Here is a 19,684-nt window from a genome sequence, read left to right as displayed (position 1 = left end):
CTTCAGTTGGCTGCTGGACATTTCCCTTTGGATAGCTTTCTATCTCCTAGAGTTTCTCATATGTAAAACTAAACCTGCCTTTTCCCCCAAGTGAACCTCCTCTCCTCTGCATAAATGGTACCATGTCATCATGTTCCTAGTCATCCAGTCTCAAAACCTTGGATTTACCTTGGACTTCTAAATGCAGTCATTCCCCAAGCCTTCCTCAGTTATTTGCAATGTCTCTTTTATCTGTTGAAACAACCTCCCAGCCTGCTTTCTCAGCTTCGATCTCTTCACTATTCAGTGTATCCTGTGTCTTGTCTCCAGTCAGATCTTCCTGAGGCTGTTTTTAGCCTTGGCTCCAAAGCTAGGACTTCTCTAAAGCCTGAATATCAAGTTCAAACTTGTCTGACTTTCAAGGTCCTCATAATCTGCCTCTATCCTCCCTCCCAACCTTATTTTTTTTCTATTACTTTCTAAAATGTATTCTGTACTGTTTTTGGGAGGGTGACTGACTTTGACCATGATTTTCACCGTTCAGGAGAGGACATTTCAATCTTAGGAAATGAGCATGGAAAGTTTGAAAAATTATCAAAAAAGATGATTTGAAAAATTATCAAAAAATTATCAAAAAAGACCCCCATTTCTCTTGGGGGTGCACAGTTCTTCCTCATCGGGAGCAATAGGTATTGTGGGGGAAACAAGCATAAAAACAAGTAATTAAACACAATGTGTTAAGTGCTATAATAGAGTTAGATACAAAGTGCTGTAGTACTCTTCTCACTGCCTTTTATTGCTCATCCAAATTCCTCTAATCACTTCATAATTCAGTCTCACTTCTCTGATCCACTGTTACCCCTTTTTTCCTCTAAATTACAGATTGAGTTGTATGGTACCACATTACCATGAGAAAAGGTCTTGAAATCCAAGGCTATTCTCCATCTAAACCTACTCTGTTCCTATCCTACCTCATTCGTTAATTCATCAAACTTAGAGAGCTCCCTCCACGACCTTGACTCTGGGCTTAGCGTTGAAGATACAGCAGTGAACAACAAAGACCTAGTCCTTGCCTTCATGTGGCTTATAGTCTGTTGGAGGAGTCAAACAGATAATTTCAACACACATAGTTGATTAATTGTGGTACATGCTACCAAGGAAAACTCCCCATCTCTCATTCCCATATACATCCTCTATTCTACCTACTTTATCTGTGTATCTTTCTACTTCCCCCAAGCATTATAACACATTTTAATATTTTGTAGTTTTTTTCAATGTCTAAATGTAGTGATTTTACACATACTGAAGCACTTAGTAAATGTTCATTCTTGAGCTATTATTACTCAATCTAGGCCTGCTAGATAGCAACTAGGAAGATTGCAATCCTTCAGAGCCTCATACACTTGCCACTGATTTAAGCTGGACTGGAACTTGAGTTTTGTTTGCGCATGTCTGTGTCTGCAGTAAGTAAATCACTCTCACATACTTAGTAAAATTCAGTGGGTTGACCCAGATAAGTCTTTTCCAAGTAGTGCTTTTCACTGTGTATTGTAGCATTTTGTGCCTTATAATGAAATGTCTGTTCACCCTAATGAGGTTATTTGCCGAATGCTGACAATGTTTTCTAATTGTCCAAAGTTTTACTTGTATTATTCATGATTGGTGAATGATTAAATGAACTCTAGTGGATGGATGCCTTACTCTACTTCTTTTATTTCTCTTTAGATTTTTTATCCAGAAACTACAGACATCTATGATCGAAAGAACATGCCAAGATGTATCTACTGTATCCATGCACTTAGGTAATCAGATTTTCTTGGTAGAATAAGCAGTATATAGATACAGAGAATAGATTGGTAGTTGCCAGAGGCAGGGATTTGGGAGTAGGCGAAATGGATGAAGGTGGTCAAAAGGTACAAACTTTCAGTTATGAAATAAGTAAGTCCTGGGGACGTAATGTACAGCATGGTGACTACAGTTAATGATACTGTATTATGTATTTGAAAGTGGCTAAGAGAGTAGATCTTAAAAGTTCTCATCACAAGAAAAATAATTTGTAACTGTGTGTGGTGATGGAAGTTAACTGGACTTACTATGGTGATCATATCCTTATGATCTGTACACCTGAAACTAATATAATATGTCAGTCATATCTCAATTAAAAAAAAAAAGTTTAGGAGTCACATCTGAATGAGTGTGTAGCTTGTTGTCCAGGGTATAATGAAAAAGTTTTTGCATTTGCTTCAGAATTTTCAAATATAATAGAGCACTATTATCTTAACAAAATGGTGAGAAACAGCTGTGTTTTTCTAGGGAGAAAGGATTTATTTATTCCTATAATAACAGAAAATTTTGCTCTAAAAACATAATATAATCTTTCATTATTGATCTAGTGTTTCAGTGAACTACGCATTTCTCTTGAGATGTAGTCCCTTTCTTTTAAATTAAAGTCTCTTAAAAATTATAAAAACTACATACATTTGAAAACTTTTATTGTTTCTCGTTTTGTTTCAAGCTGATAAACTGATTTACTAAATACACTATGTCTTGATACTCTTTGGTAGTACAGTTAAATTTTGGCAACATCTTCAAATAATACCAGCAAATATCAAATGGTTGATTGATAATTTATTAAGTTATCTAGGACCTTGACAAGTCATTTGTTCATTAAATAATTTTTACGTCAATGCAAATATAATAAATAGGAACTGAAACAAGGTATAATTTTATCACAACTTCGTAGTAAATTTGGAAGATGACTTAATTTCAGGTCCTCAGCTCTTAGAATGAACAAAGTACTAAATTGGAAGGAAGAGGTGATATGTCTGGATGGAGGATGGGATGGGAGAGGTGTAGGTGCTAGTAGTATAGTATTTCAGAGTGGTGCAAATTTACTTGATGGCCGTAGGCCTAAAGCAGAAGATGATAGAAGTAAGTATGAGAAGGAACATGAGGATGAGAATTTTTTACTTGGGCTGCTCTTTTTATATAGCATCCTGTATGTGTACTTAATAAATGTTAATCATATGTATGAATGTATGTATAATATTGACCCACAAGAAACCTATTGTCTCCAGTTTCTGGATCAAATGTTTGCCAGATCCTTGGTATCACTGGAATCAGTGTGAAACCCATAAAAGAGAGAATATAACTGAGGACTAATAGATCTCTTGTGTGGACTAATGAATGCATTAACCTCCTTAGAGGGTTCCCTCGCTAGGCTCTCTCCCTTCTGATCCATCTGCCATGCTGCTGTCAGAGCTGTCTTTCCAAAACAGCCCTAATAGTATCAGATGCTTCATAAAATATTTTGATGCTTTCTTTCTAGCCTCACCTCCAGCCATTCTCTCCTGTGTACCTATGTTCTAGTATTTTCAACATACAGGCTATGTACTCTCGTGCCTTTGGTTTTGCTGTTTCCTGTGCCTGAAATGACTTTTTTTAAAATTAATTAATTAATTTATTTATTTATTTATTTTTGGCTGCTTTGGGTCTTTGTTGCTGTGCGCGGGCTTTCTCTAGTTGCGGCGAGCGGGGGCTACTCTTCGTTGCGGTGCGCAGGCTTATCATTGCGGTGGCTTCTCGTTGCGGAGCACGGGCTCTAGGTGCATGGGCTTCAGTAGTTGTGGCATGCAGGCTCTAGAGCGCAGGCTCAGTAGTTGTGGCACACGGGCTCAGCTGCTCCGCAGCATGTGGGATCTTCGTGGACCAGGGCTCAAACCTGTGTCCCCTGCATTGGCAGGCGGATTCTTAACCACTGCGCCACCAGGGAAGCCCTGAAATGCCTTTTCTCCTTGGTTTAACGTATGCTCTTCTCCAGGTGCCACCTCAGAATGCTACTATTAATATGTTCTCTTACTTTTTCCCTCTTGGGCAGAATTAGCTACTTACCATCTTTGTGTTCCTTTAGTATTTTATGACATACCTCTTACTTCAAGCATAGTGCTTGTTACATTGTACTCTGGTTACTGTTTGTTCTTATAACTTGCTTTCTTGTGGATTCCTTAGGGACAAGAAGTATTTCCTTTGTTCTTTATCCATGTGTCTTTAGTATCAACACTTAGATGCCTAGTGTATAATCACAATAAATGTGTGTCAAAATTATACATTATAATAAATCTCCCTCTCCCTCCCGTAGCTCAAGGGGGTACTTTCTGTCCTACAAATGAAAAAGGAAATGGTACTTTGTCTTTATCAAAGGGCTCTTCATGTTTGTCTCTGCTTATCCAATCAAGTTTTAGCTCAGTTCCCACATTCTTGGTGAAGTTTCTCCATGACCTCACCTCATTCCTTTTTCTAAACCTCCGGGTTTTTGTTTTTTGTTTTTTTTTTTTGGTTTAGTTTTTGTGTGTGTGTGTATGTGTTTTGTTTTGTTGTTTGTTTGTTATGTATTGCTTCTTTCATATCTTTTCTCCCTATTACATTTATTAGCATCTTAGGGACAGAAGTCATGCCTTACTTTTTTTCCCCCTCCAAGGTACATAGCATAACATTGGACAAACAATGGTAAAATGAGAATTTTAAAAAATTGTTTAGGAATAGGTGATATGTTGGAGAATTTTCAGAATGTAGCAATTTCAGATGCATATGTCTGAGCCAAAATCAGCTTAATTCTGAGTATTGTGATTGGCTTAGTGTTCTGTGAAGTCTATGTTGATAACCTTGTGAAGGCTGTACCTACAATGGATATCTGAACTTGGCAGGCACAGCAGCTAAGCTGGCAGAATTCCTCTCTGCTAGTTCTGTAGCCACTACTCTCTGCAACGTAACCTGAGTCCCAGGCCCTCAAATTCTCTGAAGAGAGATTGAAGAATTAACTGTGCCTTTCTAATGATGGAGTCAGAATGAGAAAGGGAGGAAGCCTGCTACTGTTTTCCATTTCTGTTCAATATGCAGTTCGTGCTTAGAAAGTATATACACAGCAGTGTGTTCTGGTTGGTGATTTATGATTTCTTTCCTCCCTTACAGTGTTTTTCCTGAAGGGTATGTAGGAATAATATGTAGGAAGTGTTTGTAACTGCTTGAGCCTCTTCTTTACCTTTACACGACAGTGTTCAAGGCAGGTTCCTCACTTCACTTACCTGTATTGGGTGAGGCACTGTTTCCCTTTTGGATCAACAGTGATAGAGAAGCATTATCTCCTTGTTTTCTCCCTTCCTGCCATCTTTTTTTTTTTTCTCCCTCAGTCTTGACTGGCATTATTCCAGAGATAGTGACTGTACTTTAGTCAGACTAAATTACTCGTGTAGATTACATTCCACTCTCAGATAAGACCCTAATTCTCCATTATTTCAAATATATTTGTATACTTCCTTTCCATTTCCTCTGATGCTTTATCTTTCTAAGAACTGATTTTGGGATTAAATTGGCCCATAATCCTTTATCCTAAATTCAAAAAAACATGCTGAAAGATCTGAAAAATGAGTTTTGGTTTAGTTCAAACTCCTTTGTTGGCAAGATCTGATCAGTATTAATTGAGATTACTTAGCATGTTTATCTACTTAATATTATTCATATGTCTCTCTGCAGAAAAGTAATGTATTTGATTAGGGGTGCTTCCCCAAGGCTTGTTGGGGGTGTTTTATAATGCTGTTTACACTGTAAAACTTTTATAATATCTGAGAAATCCTAAGTTAATATTTGGCCCAAAGAATTTAGGTAAGGGACGTGGGCCTGTACTAGATTCTGTTTCCTAATCAACTGCTGTGTTTAAGAGCATTTATTGGTAATCTTTGAGATTAGCGTAGTGATTTCTTTCATAGGTTACTCTACAATCAGTAACAGTAATTGGAATCCAGATAGGCTAACACAACCTCCTTTTCCTCATTGCTATAAAGTATATCTTAGATAGGAAAAAAAGAAAAGAAAAAGAAATCTGAGCTCAATTACAGGCTGACTATTATAGGTACCTAACAGCTTATTTGTAAGCAGACATAGGAGACTAGGAACAAAGATTGAAAGCGATGTTTATTGTTAGGAGTTTTAAGTTTTAGCTGTGAGGTTAAATACTTTGGATGCTGGGTTAGAGGATCCAAGTGGCCATTATGATTCCATTTAAAACTCCAGCATATCCTTAAAATATTCCTAATAATTAAAATGAGATAAAAGAAAGATGATGCCCATCTGCTTTCTGCTTACCACTCTCCTCTACTTTTTATAGCAGCTAGTGATATCATTGTAACACCTTTAATTTACTGTTGAAAGACATTAAAAGCTAACTCACTGTTCTTGGGGCTGTGAAAGTGACATGCCCAAGCTTTTGTTAAAGTGTGGCAACCACTTTCTTGTTTTAAAGTAGGAATAAAAGAGGAAGAAATTTCTGGAGAAAAATATTTTTACTAATTTAGAATGCAGATGGAACATTGTGTGGGGAAAGTATATAAGGTAAAACGTGTATAGAAAGTTATTAGCTGTTTGGCTTTGGAAACTTTATTGAAGAGATGTAAAATCTTTGCAGAGAGGAACTTCATGTTTTTCCATCTTGAGCATTTTATTCTAAAGAAAAGCCCTTAATCATATACATATGATTTATATTTGCACTTATCTGAGAAAGTGATTAGTTATTGTGGATGTATATATTCTAATGTGTTTTTAGAACCCTTGATTTTTTTTTTTTTTTTAGATTATGCATTTGGGTTTATTATATGCAGTTTGGGTTCTGATCAGTTCTGTGAATGCAATATACGTGATACATATTTGTATTTGGATAATATTGAGGTTATAGATTATCTGCAAAAACTGTAGACTGCTCTATTGAGTTTCTGTGATTTATTTCTTAGATATTTTATTTCCTCCCTTATTGACAGGCTGTCAGTGTCTTGCTCACGTTAATCCCTGTGGAGTGCCCTTCTGATTTCTTTTTCTTTTTTTAAATAAATAAATAAATAAATAATTTATTTATTTATTTTTGGCTGTGTTGGGTCTTCGTCGCATCTTTGTTGCTGCGCTCGGGCTTTCTCTAATTGCATCGAGTGGGGGCTACTCTTCATTGCAGTGTGCGGGCTTCTCATTGTGGCGGCTTCTCTTGTTGCGGAGCACGGGCTCTAGGCATGTGGGTTTCAGTAGTTGTGGCACACGGGCTCAGTAGTTGTGCCTCGCGGGCTCTAGAGCGCAGGCTTAGTAGTTGTGGCGCAAAGGTTTAGTTGCTCCATGGCATGTGGGATCTTCCCGGACCAGGGCTCGAACCCGTGTCTCCTGCATTGGCAGGCGGATTCTTAACCACCACGCCACCAGGGAAGTCCCCCTTCTGACCTCTTCTAATTTATTGATTCTGACCTGCTAGAGCCTTAGAATCCAGTTAATCTAACTCATGTTTATGGACTTCCATCCATTTGTGAAATACTGATTAATATTTATTAATATATGCCAGGCTCTGGGTAGGCATTGGTAAATAAGACTTTCATTTTCCCTGCCTTCATGGAGCTTAGAGTGTAGGAGATTTTTTGTTTTGTTTTGTTTTGTTTTTTTTAATTTTTTTTTTTAATTTTTATTTTATTTTTTTTAATTTATTTATGGCTGTGTTGGGTCTTCGTTTCTGTGCGAGGGCTTTCTCTAGTTGTGGCAAGCGGGGACCACTCTTCATCGCGGGGAGATTTTTATTTAAAGAGTAAAGATTTATAGTATATACTTTATTTAAAACTCTTAAAGTACCTGAATTAAACTTTTCCATCAGTAATATGAATTCAGCTTAAGTAAGATTTGCTGTCTGAATCATTTTTATGAGACTTTTCTAAAATGTCTTGTTACTTAAAACTTATTGATCACAGGAAGGTAAACAGTGAAGAGACTTCACTTATATTCATTATGTTAACATTTATATTAACATCTAATCACACATTGGATTTGTGCTGGAGCTGGGACTTAAACTTGCATCCACTGATTCCCAGTCCAGTGCTTTTTGCATTACATTATGTGACTCTTTAAGGACCTCCTTGTTATATAAAACTAAAAAAAAAGGCTCTGAGGTGAAGTATTGTAACTGCAAAGTGGAATATGGTAGAGTACTGGGAGTCTCTGTGTTCAGAGTGTTTCTGTTCTTTATGCTGATTTTCCCCTTTGAACTTAGAGCACCAGGGAGGTTCAGCTGGGAGGCCTGACTCTTTTGCATATTATGTCTTCTAGTTTGTACCTGTTCAAACTAGGCCTGGCTCCTCAGATTCAAGACCTATATGGAAAGGTTGACTTCACAGGTAAGAAGTTACAAACTTGGCAGGAAGTGCTTGATTTATGTGGAAATAGCCTGGAGAGTCAACAGTGCAAATCTTAAAGACGTATGGCTTTAAAAACACTGTGCCAACAGAGATTAAAAAAAAAGCATGAGTAACCTGCTTCTCCTGCTTCTCCTCTTCTTCCACTAAACTTGGAATTTCAAGCTCTGTTCTCTCAGTTATGACATGGGTATGATTGATAATTCTCAGTTTTCTTATATGTAAATTAGAAAGAATATTAACATATATGTAAAAAATAATATAATATTAACATGTAACATTAAAGGTTCATGTACAGTGAAAAATCTTTATAACAGTCTTGCCCCTTCCCTTCCAGTGAGCACCAGTTGTAGCCAAAGGAAGGGGAGCGAGATGATACAAAGATGACAATTTACTAATTTTAAAACTTTAGCTTATTTGGGTGGGTGTTTGCTATAGTCAGATGCTTGAAGAGATGGGGGCTTGGGGAGAAAAAGAACAATGGTAATATTGGTTAGGGGTAAGATAGATTCAAATCTTTTTGAACTGGTGATTATTTTGTAGGCCAGGGAATTTTAAAAATTGGAAGTAAAACTTTTATCTATGATATTTTTCCTTCCAGGGAAGTTGTTCCCCAGACTTGGGGCAAGGACCAAACCTTACATGTTGTTTTCTTTATCATTTAGCTTTCTGCCTTAGAAACGAAATTGTGTAATAGTAGCTAGTGATTTGGATTGTAAAGACAGATAACTGGCTTGTGATTCACTTCTTGTTCGAGCTGCCTTTAAAGCTGCTCCATTCGTAAGTTCATTATAGGGAATGCCATGGCCTGTGATTCACTTCTTGTTCGAGCTGCCTTTAAAGCTGCTCCATTCATAAGTTCATTATAGGGAATGCCATAAGTAGCAGTTTGGGAGAACTATTTTCTATAGAGCCAGTCTCATGTTATAGTTATTTCTGATGCTCTTGATAATACTAATAATACTGTGTCTATTGAGTGCATGTTATGTACCGGGTAAGTTAAGTGCTTTCCATATATTATCTTATTTAAATCCTTCTAACAACCCTAGGAGGTAGATGTCGTTTTATCCAATACATTTTGTAGTTGAGGAATGTGTTTCCTTCTCTATGTTATGGAAAGGTGCTTAACTTGCTTGTTTGGGTCTTAATTTTTCCTTGTAGAAGAAGAAATCAACAACATGAAGATTGAACTGGAGAAGTATGGGATCCAGATGCCTGCCTTTAGCAAGATCGGGGGCATTCTGGCTAATGAACTATCAGTGGATGAAGCCGCATGTAAGAAGAGAGAAATTTTGTGGGTTCAAATGGGGTTGTTGCTACTACTTTCAATGATTAATACTGTAATGATGGACTTAGACATTAGGAATTTTGCTAGAAAGTTTAGGTCAGTAGATATAGATTTAAACACTGCTATACAGTTATCTATGCTATTGTTATTTGGAAATAAGTGAGTGATTTTGATTAAAATAGAAGCACTAGAAAGTGAATTCTACATTTCAGTGCCTTTTGGAGTTTCTTATTTTCTGATGGTGTTTACATGATGATTAAGGTGAACATTTCCATAACAAATGCTCAAAGGCTCCTTTCAGAGTCTCTTATGAATATTTCCCTGTAAGATTTCAGATTCAGCATTCCAGACATGGGTCACAGGCAGAGCTGTGGGTTTGTGCATCAGAGGAAAAAGACTGGGCTTAAAGATCTGGGGAGTCCTCTAACCCCTCCATTTATGAAAAGGAGCCTCTTTCTGTGATAGGGGGTTGCAGTGTTTGAATGTGTAATGTATATCCTTTACTTTGTATAACCTCAGTGTTCTATGTTTTGAATTTTTTTTTTTTTTTTAGTACATGCTGCCGTTATTGCCATTAATGAAGCTATTGACCATAGAATTCCAGCTGACACGTTTGCAGCTTTGAAAAATCCCAATGCCATGCTTGTGAACCTTGAAGAGCCCTTGGCTTCCACTTACCAGGATGTACTTTACCAGGCCAAGAAGGACAAAATGACAAATGCTAAAAACAGGGTAAAAATGGAACATTTGTTCTTTCTAACTGATTTATATTCTTTCATTGTTTGATATGACTCCATTTTAAAAATCAGTTTTATCGAGGTATTAATTTACATATAATAAAATTCAACCGTTTAAAGTTTACAGTTTGATGGGTTTTGACAAATGTATATGGATGTGTAACCACCCCAAAAGTGCCCACATCTCCCCTTCGCAATCAGTCTGTACCTCCTCACACTCCCCACCCCTGACCCCAGCAACTACCAGTCTGTTTTCGATCACTTTAATTTATTTTTTTAGAATTCTATATAAATGAAATGGAGTCACCCAGTATGTAGTCTTTTGGTATTAGATTCTATTTTGACTTCTACTTCCTTCTTGAGTTTTGTGCAAACCAGTGACAGGCTCTGCGATCTAGTCCCTGGATGTACCTGTTCTGCTCAGGTCTGAGGCAAGGATGCAGACTCACAAGTGCACAGGGCAGGGTTCACCAGTGCTTCCTTCTCTTGCTTGACTCTGGAAGAACCCCTGGGCTTGTTATTTACAAGTGGATCTGCTTTTTATGTGTTTAGTTACAGTTGTGTAGCATTCCGCTTTGTTCTTTATTAAGGATTTTAAGCCACGCCCTTACTTGCTCTTGGTTCTGTAATGGTGGGGGAGGAGCACAAATGTATTTCTGTGGTCTTCTTAGAGACCTGAGCTAATTTAGTTACACTTTCTTACTCATCTTCAGACAGAAAGCTCTGAGAGAGAAAGGGACGTTTATGAGGAGCTGCTCACTCAAGCTGAAATTCAAGGCAATATAAATAAAGTCAACAGTAAGTATGTCCCCACATCAGGCACCTAAAAGAATGTTACAGAATAATGTGGCTGTTGATCTCTTCTTGGACCTGTGGCATGGTTTAAGTTTGTTTATTTCAGACATTCATGGGTTTGCTTAGGAACTATTGCTGATTTACTGTCTTTTGTGTTCATACGTCTTCTCTTTGGGCTACCATTGTCCTCAGACAGGCCCCCACTCCTCCATCTACTCATCTATTGTAACTTACAGACTGGATTTTTTGGCTACAGTTTCACTCTTTCACCCTGTGTTAGACACTTAAATCTGAACAGAAGCATAGGCTTCTCATTGCGGTGGCTTCTCTTATTGCAGAGCACGGGCTCTAGGCACATGGGCTTCAGTAGTTGCAGCCCACGGGCTTAGTAGTTGTGGCATGTGGGCCCTAGAGTGCACGGGCTTCAGTAGTTGTGGCGTGCGGGCTCACTAGTTGTGGCTCGCAGGCTCTAGAGCGCAGGCTCAGTAGTTGTGGCGCACAGGCTTAGTTGCTCTGCAGCATGTGGGATCTTCCCAGACCAGGGATCGAACCCGTATCCCCTGCATTGGCAGGCAGATTCTTTTTTTTTTAATTAATAGCTACTTTATTTATTTATTTATTTATTTATTTATTTATTTATTTATTTATTTATTTATTTATTTATTAGCTGTGTTGGGTCTTTGTTTCTCGTGCGAGGGCCTTCCCTAGTTGCGGCAAGCGGGGGCCACTCTTCATCGTGGTGCGCGGGCCTCCCATCGCGGCCCCTCCTGTTGCAGGGCACAGGCTCCAGACGCGCAGGCTCAGCAGCCGTGGCTCACGGGCCCAGCCGCTCCGCGGCATGTGGGATCCTCCCAGACCAGGGCTCGAACCCGTGTCCCCCGCATTAGCAGGCAGACTCCCAACCACTGCGCCACCAGGGAAGCCCTTGGCAGGCAGATTCTTAATCACTGCGCCACCAGGGAAGTCCCTGTTTTCCTATATAGTTTTGTTTTTCTTTTAAAGAGTAATACAAGTTATCCAGAAATAACAAACAAAAAATTAGACCCCATCACCTAGGATAACCACTCTTGATGTTTTTAACATATCCTTCAAAACATATATTTAAACAAAAATGAGATTGTACTGTTCATATTGATTTTTGTGTATGTTACACACTTTTGAAAAACTAATTTCTTGAAAGTATCATTTTCATTTTGTTACTCTTCTTCAAAAGAACCTGCATTAGTTCCTTATTACTTGCCAGACAAAACACAGATCCCTAGCCTGGTGGAGTACTTTATGTAGTATTTTATGCATATAACTCTATAGAAACTCATGTGCCTAATTGTCTCCCGTATTCATTGTGTTTATTTCATGACTCATGAAAAATGGCTATGGAGTTGTTCAGAACTGGGATTTGATCTCTTGCCCTCGTATTAATAGCTGTGGGAATTGGGTGCATGTGGCATAGAATCATTATACGAATGATGAGATAATGTATGTAAATTGCCTGGTATTTAGTAAGCACTCAGTAAACAATATTATTATCACTTTTGTTAATCATGTAATCTCGCCACTGTAATGCCCTCATGCCTTGTCTCTTACTTAATCCAAATTATACCCATCATTCAAGATTCAGCTCAGTTGTCACCTCAGTGCCCATCCTAGCTCATAATATACTTGCCTTTCAAATCTCCTACAGCATTTATATGATAAACCACACAATTTTATATTTAATTATGTATTGTCTTAACTGCTTGCTTTTTGTTTCTGACATCTTTATAAACTTAAAGTTTACTTCTGAGTTCTGCTTCTTTTCAAATCCTCAGAATTCCTAGCATAGGGTTAGTCTCACCAAAAGAACTAAAAAACCTTACTTGATTCAACCAGACTTGATCTTATCTTGATCAAGATAATAATAATAGTAATAGTAATCAGTGTCCTCTTTGTTCCTTTGGAGATCCTAATTTCTCACTTGAACTGATACTCTGAATAACTGGAGAGAATTTATAAGATTTTACCAACTCCATATGATAGGGAGTTCTAAATCCTGACCAGGAGTCTTTGTATTCTGTTCCATTCTGGCTCATTTAGGATAATAGCTTTCTGAACAGAGTAATAGTTCCATTCACGTATGGGTGATTTGTTTTGCTGTATCTGTATGAATAGTACTGAAGTCAGCAAGTATAAGCCAGAATGTCCTTGTAGTTAGTTCTCTGTGTGAGAGGAAAGTCCAGCACATTTCCTGCTGCATACACCGTGTAAAATACTCTTTTATTTACTAAGGGATTTTTTTCTCTACCGTGTTGTCTGGGATTTTATAGCCTTATAGCTCTACCTGGCTAATTATATTAGAGTCAGTTATAAACTTATAAGGAGAGAAACATATGTATATATATTTAAAGTGTTCCATGCATATTGTTCTCATGTGGTCAGAGGAGCGAAATAGTAAAAATTCCCTCAAATAGTTTTCACTATAGTGAGGAAGGTAAATAGTCAAATGAATAATTTCAGAGCAACTTGGTTAGAACAATACAATGAGTAATTTCAAGGCAACCAAAGGTGTGTGAAGTACAATCAAAGAATAAAGAAAAGAATGATGACTTTTTCTCGAGGTTTGTATCTGAACCTTCACTGGGATTCTTAGGGTAGGTAAGAAGGTGAGGATAAGGCAGAATTCCCCATAGGGGGACAAGCTTTTCCTAATAGTAGAGAAAATCTGAGACAAGGGAAAGTTGTATGGTAGGAAGGTAGAGGGACTTTAGGTCCCGAGAATCATCTTAATGTAATAATAGATAAGATTCTTTCCCTAGGGCTTGAGAAGCCATTCATGCTGCCCCAGAAGAAAGCTGCAGGCCAGATAGTTAAAAATGAGAAAAAGTTTTTATTTTTTGTTAAGTAGGATAAGGAAAATTAGAGTTAGGTAATTAAAGCATAGTGGGAGAAAGTGTTTAAATAACGTTGTAAACTTTATAGTATTAGTAAATGTTCATTTAAATGTTTACATATTTAAGTAGTAAGTTTACATTTCTAGTAAAAGCATAATTGACTAGATGCCTTTGCAGATGGATAGTCTGAGATTCTGCATTGCATACGTAGAGGAAACCTGGTTGTTACCTATATTGCTTTTGTCTTCTGTCCCCCACTACTACAAAAGCTCCCTAAGGATGGAGATAACCTGTCTGCTCTGTTCATGGCTGTGTTTGCAGCAGGTGCATGCTCTGTGTTGTTGAAGAATGCTTGTTTAGTTGGCTAATGGCCACATAGACCTGCAGCCGTGATTCAAGGAGCTGCTCACCTCCTTCGTGTGGTGATCAGTGAGCTGAATTGCAGGGGAATGTTGGGAAGAAGGAAACAGTCTCTTAGGAATCTAACCTTTTCATCCTTTTACCTCTTGGTGGTATTTTTTAGTTCTAGTTTGAGACTTTGTTTTCTCTTGCACTGTTTTGTTTCCTTATAACAGCTTACATTAATTTTCTTTTTGTTTCTTTACTAATGAAAACAGTTAAAATTGATAAGTACTGCTATGCCCCAAATATTTTGATTTTTAGTATTTTATTATTGACTTTTTTTGCTACTTTGGTGATAAAATCAGATGGTCATTCCTGGGTGGGACATGGGAGGGAGAACTCTATATTCTCTTCTAAAATAGGAAAGCTGAAAATAATACAATAATTATGATTTTCCAGTGGCTGTCATTTCTGAAATCAGAAAATACGATATTTTGACTTTCAACTTAATAATACCTTATTTATTTTACAATATAAAAGTACTTTCATGTATTTGATTTCATTTAATCTTATGAGGAGGGTATCTTTGTTATCATTTTCAGATGAAGGAAAATCTGCATTTTTACTGTCGGATAATAAAGCCCTTGTGTGACGTCAGGTTCTGTGACTAGAAGTAGAGAATATTGAGGCTGTGTAGAGAGCCCCTTCCACTCCACGCAGTCAGACCAGCCTTGATGTCTAGGCACTGCTTTGGGCAGAGTACATTCAGGAGACGCCAGGATAATGAAGGGATTCAGAATGATGCTGTATAAGAAATGGTTGAAGGAACTAAGGTTCTTTAGTCAGGAGTAGACAGTCACAGGGAAAGGGGTTGGATGTATTCAAGTATCAACTCTAGGGTGGGAGCTTTAACAATTTTTTTAAAACAGAATTGTCCAGAGATGTAGTAAATTGCTGTGCGGGATACCTTCTCCTGTGTAGTAGTTTAGTCTGGATAATGACTTGGCATTTTAGAGGGAATTTAGGCATGTGTTATTGGTGCCTCTTATATTGCTGCCCATATTGGTGCCAAGCTCTCTGCATCTAGAAGCTTTTAAGTAGGCCTGGGGTGTGGTCCAGGAATTTGTTAAATCTGAACAACCTGGGAACCCCTGGACGTGATGACTTTAAGGTTCTCTTCCAACCCCAAAGTCTAATGCTTCTGTGATACTCCAGAATAAAAGCTATCTAATTATATTTCCCTGATCTGGAACTGCGATTGGTTTTCAGGAAGGAAAAAATATTCTAGGCTATAATGTTAACATAGTTTTTTCTTAAGCGTTTGCCTTTTTTCCTCCTCAGTGTTTGCTGCGTTAGCGAATATAGACCTGGCTTTGGAGCAGGGATCTGCACTGGCCTTGTTCAAGATTCTGCAGTCACCAGCGCTGGGCCTTCGAGGACTGCAGCAGCAGAATAGTGACTGGTACCTCAAGCAGCTCCTCAGTGATAGACAGCAGAAGAGAGAGGTAAAAGTACCCTGAGTTGCACCTGCAAGAGTTTATATACATCCTTTTGAATCCCATGCTGTTGTGTCAAGATATATATGGGGCCTTTTTTTCCCCCTAATATAACTTTTTCTCCTGCAGATGAATTAGGCTGTTTAATATCCTCAGGTAAAGTACACATTGTCTTCAGCTCTCTTTTGCTTTTAGAGTTGTAAATCCTCTTTTAAAATAAACATCGCCCATCCCGGCAAGTGAATCTGACCACCCCTTCACTTGAAATCCCCAACTAAAAGCTATTGGGGAGAACCTGAAATTTTATATTCTTACTTCAGGAATTTCCACTTTTAAGAAACCATACCTGACGAGTTTCCTCTGGCTGACACTGGGAAAGTACTTAATGTGCAGTAAGAGTGGACTGTGTGGGATTGTACTTTATGGTTTTCTTTTTTAGAACAAATATGAAGGGATTTCTTTTTTTTTTTTCTAAATAAGGACAAGTATAGATTTTACAAATCCTCAGCATTGGCCAGAGAAAGCAGCATTAATGTGCTAATGATTCTACAAACATTTTATCTCAGAACATTTTGATGCTCTTTACAAAATATTTTTTTTTAATGTGCTTATATCAGGAGAGTCACTCTACCTGAGATTTGACAAGGGCATTCAGCTCTCGCTCAGGCTGCCGCTTTGGCTGTGTGTAGCCTGAAGCTGTCTCTTATGCCTGTGGCTCTCTGTCCCTAGTGACTGCTGTTGAGATATGAGAACTACAAGGCCCGGAGGCCTAGGTAGGAGTCATCTTTACCTAAGTGTTCTTGGCTTTTCTCAGGGTGGTCAGGCTGAGGCCCTGCAGAAGGAGGAGCTGCAGTCTGGAGTGGATGCCGCAAACACTGCTGCCCAGCAGTATCAGAGAAGTAAGAGTCCTCTCAGCTGCGTGTCCACTGAGATCCTGAGTAGGGGAGGAAAGTGGCTTTGTGTCATTGAGGGGCCTGAGGTTAGATTCTGTCACTCCTCACCCCACCCCAAGGCTACTAGCTGCAGTCAACTACCAGGTACCTTTGGTGGCAGAAGGGTTCCTCCAGTTTTAAAAGTAGAACCGGAGTCAGCGTAGGCTCACTTTGGCTAGTAAGCTCGTGCTTACGTGGTTGGTTAGGGAAGCATCTGGAGGAGACAGGACTAGGGATTGATTGGCAAGATTTGGATGGTGAGAGACGGGAGAGAAGGGTGTTCCTAATATGGGGCAACAGGGGAAGAGGAAGTGTGAGCAGAGGGACAGAAGGTGAAAGATGTATTAAGGAACAGTGGCTAGAATAAAATTTTTGTAGATGTTTTAGGCTGAGTTGTGTAAGATAAAGGCTTGGAAAGATTGTGGAAAGCTTTGAATGGCAGCTTAATAAGCTAGTACTTTTCCAGGCTCCCCCCTGTAGGGGAAGGATGTTTTAGGTAGAGCATAGTGGTGGCAGGCAGGATGATTTGGAGTGGAAAGAAAATAGGGGTGAGGAGAAGAGGAGGCTGCTTTTTAAAGACAGATTTATTGAGATGTAGTCCACATACCATGCAATTCACCCTCATACAAAGGAGGCTGTTTTCTAAAGATGAAAGTTCTACTTCAAACGTCATGGCTAATAGCTTATCCACAGAATATAACTTTCTTCTGTGAAAATTGGCATCTGCTTCCCCTCGGGCCTCTCAAAGCCAGCTGCCTTTCTGACCTCCTTGTTTTCTACCCAGGACTGGCAGCAGTGGCAGCGATCAATGCTGCAATCCAGAAGGGTGTTGCCGAGAAGACTGTTATGGAGCTAGTGAATCCCGAAGCCCAGCTGCCCCAGGTGTTTCCATTTGCTGCCGATCTTTATCAGAAGGAGCTGGCTACCCTGCAGCAACAGAGTCCTGAGGTGAGTTAACTGAACCTGTGCTGCTTGTGAGCAAAACAGAGTGGACTTGAATTTAAAATTTAATACCCACTTCTTGGTGTAGTTAGGTAGAGGGGTTTTTTTTGTTTGTTTTGTTTCACTGGAAACTTAGACTCGTTACGGTTTTATTAAACTTCTGACCTCCCTTGGTATTCCAGAATGTCTTTCCTTACTCTGTCCCCCCTCGCTTTCTGTACAGCATAGCCTCACCCATCCTGAGCTCTCTGTTGCAGTGGAGATGTTGTCATCGGTGGCCCTAATCAACAGGGCGCTGGAATCCGGAGACATGAATACAGTGTGGAAACAGTTGAGCAGTTCAGTTACAGGCCTTACCAATATTGAAGAAGAAAACTGCCAGAGGTGGGTGCCCAGAGTGCTGGGTTGAATCCATTAGGTAGCTGTCACCTCCGTCTTTCGTGTGCCAGCACTCTTATTTTCTTTGCAGGCATTGTGACTTCAGTGTGATCGTCTTTTTTTTTTTTTTCTATTTCGATACATTTTATTCTTTACTATGCTGAAGGTTTTGTAGTAAATTACAGATATCATAACATTCCACTCCTAAATTTATAAGTATGCTTATTTAAAACAATGAGGATATTATATAGCCAAAATAACACTCTTATACCCTGACAAATCAACAGTACTTCTTTAATACTTTCTAAACCTAGTCCATTTTCATACTTCTTGTTCCAAAACTGTTTGTTTTTTCAGCTGGTTTGTTCAAACCAGGATCCAATCCAGGACCACATGTTAACATCTGATTATTGTGTCCCTTTGGTATCTTTTAATCTAGCATTGTCCCTTTCTTTATGACACTGACTTATTAAAGAGATGGGGCCAGTTGTCCTATAAAATGTCCCATCTTCAGTTCTGGTTGCTTCCTAATATTTGGTTTATTCCTGTAAATTGTAAATTAGGTCTAAAGTCTTGTCAAGATTCAATTAAATATTTTTGGCGACGTGTGTTTCATATTTTCTCATATCAAGAGGCATATAAAATCTGCTTGTCCCCACCATTACAGATACTAAGATTGATCCTTGATTAGGGAGTCATCTAATCCCTCCATTGCATATTTATTTTTCTCCCTTATCACCAGAACATAATCTTTTTTTTTTTTTAAATGTAACTTTTTTTGGCTGCATCGGGTCTTCGTTGCTGCATGTGGGCTTTTCTCTAGTTGTGGCGAGCGGGGGCTACTCTTCGTTGCGGTGCACAGGCTCCTCTTTGAGGTGGCTTCTCTTGTTGCGGAGCACGGGCTCTAGGCCTGCGGGCTTCAGTAGCTATGGCTCGCAGGCTCTAGAGCTCAGGCTCAGTAGTTGTGGCACACAGGCTTAGTTGCTCCGCGGCATGTGGGATCTTCCCGGACCAGGGGTCGAACCCGTGTCCACTGCATTGGCAGGTGGATTCTTAACCACTGCACCACCAGGGAAGCCCCAGAACATAATCTTTTTTTTGTACCTTTTGCACCATCAAAATGTCCAGTTCCCCATTAACCATTCATCTAATATTTTTAACCCCAATTGATAATCCTTGCCTAAATCCATATACTTTCAGTAAAAGTTGCTGAATGGTGATTTGTTGATCTGTCATTCCTTCTGTGTTTGTTAGCTGGTGTATGGCCTTGTTTCCTTGTCTTTAGAGGGATTGCTTGAGCTGCTGCCTCTGATTCCAGAGTTGGTCTTACTTGGAATTTAGAACATGTAATATAAATAGGCCGTTAAGAATAAGTGATATCCTTGCATTTCTACACTTTGCTCAAGGAAGCTCCTCAGTCCCAAAGCTGACCTCTAGAATACTTCAAGCTGTTGGGGTTCCTTAGCTGTCTCTATTCCTTGGATCCTTTGCCCCCATGTCTTCTCATTCCTGTCAACCAAAATAATCCTGAAGGTCCCTTTTCTTATGTTGCACTTCATTGTCTCTTTTGTTGGGGGAATGGGGCAGATATCTCGATGAGCTGATGAAACTGAAAGCTCAAGCACATGCAGAGAATAATGAATTTATTACGTGGAATGACATCCAAGCTTGTGTGGACCATGTGAATCTTGTGGTGCAGGAGGAACATGAGAGTGAGTAAT

General features: G+C 38.9%; 1 protein-coding gene across 1 annotated transcript in view; it reads left to right on the top strand.

The window, feature by feature from the left end:
• Positions 1-19,684, top strand: part of IQGAP1 (IQ motif containing GTPase activating protein 1) — a 100,601-nt gene that overhangs the window by 40,388 nt on the left and 40,529 nt on the right. The window contains exons 5-14 of the mRNA XM_082388249.1: positions 1,705-1,781; positions 8,101-8,168; positions 9,348-9,461; positions 10,028-10,206; positions 10,925-11,009; positions 15,557-15,720; positions 16,526-16,610; positions 17,428-17,591; positions 17,809-17,969; positions 19,551-19,675. Of these exons, the coding sequence (XP_082244375.1) occupies positions 1,705-1,781; positions 8,101-8,168; positions 9,348-9,461; positions 10,028-10,206; positions 10,925-11,009; positions 15,557-15,720; positions 16,526-16,610; positions 17,428-17,591; positions 17,809-17,969; positions 19,551-19,675 (1,222 nt within the window). The remainder of the gene's footprint in view (positions 1-1,704; positions 1,782-8,100; positions 8,169-9,347; positions 9,462-10,027; positions 10,207-10,924; positions 11,010-15,556; positions 15,721-16,525; positions 16,611-17,427; positions 17,592-17,808; positions 17,970-19,550; positions 19,676-19,684) is intronic.

The sequence above is a fragment of the Balaenoptera borealis genome (genome assembly GCF_965194805.1).
Source record: "Balaenoptera borealis genome assembly, chromosome: 3".
In the NCBI taxonomy this organism is placed as follows: domain Eukaryota; kingdom Metazoa; phylum Chordata; class Mammalia; order Artiodactyla; family Balaenopteridae; genus Balaenoptera; species Balaenoptera borealis.
The sequence above is the reverse complement of the archived record's forward strand: the minus strand, read 5'-3'. Positions and strand labels throughout refer to the sequence as shown.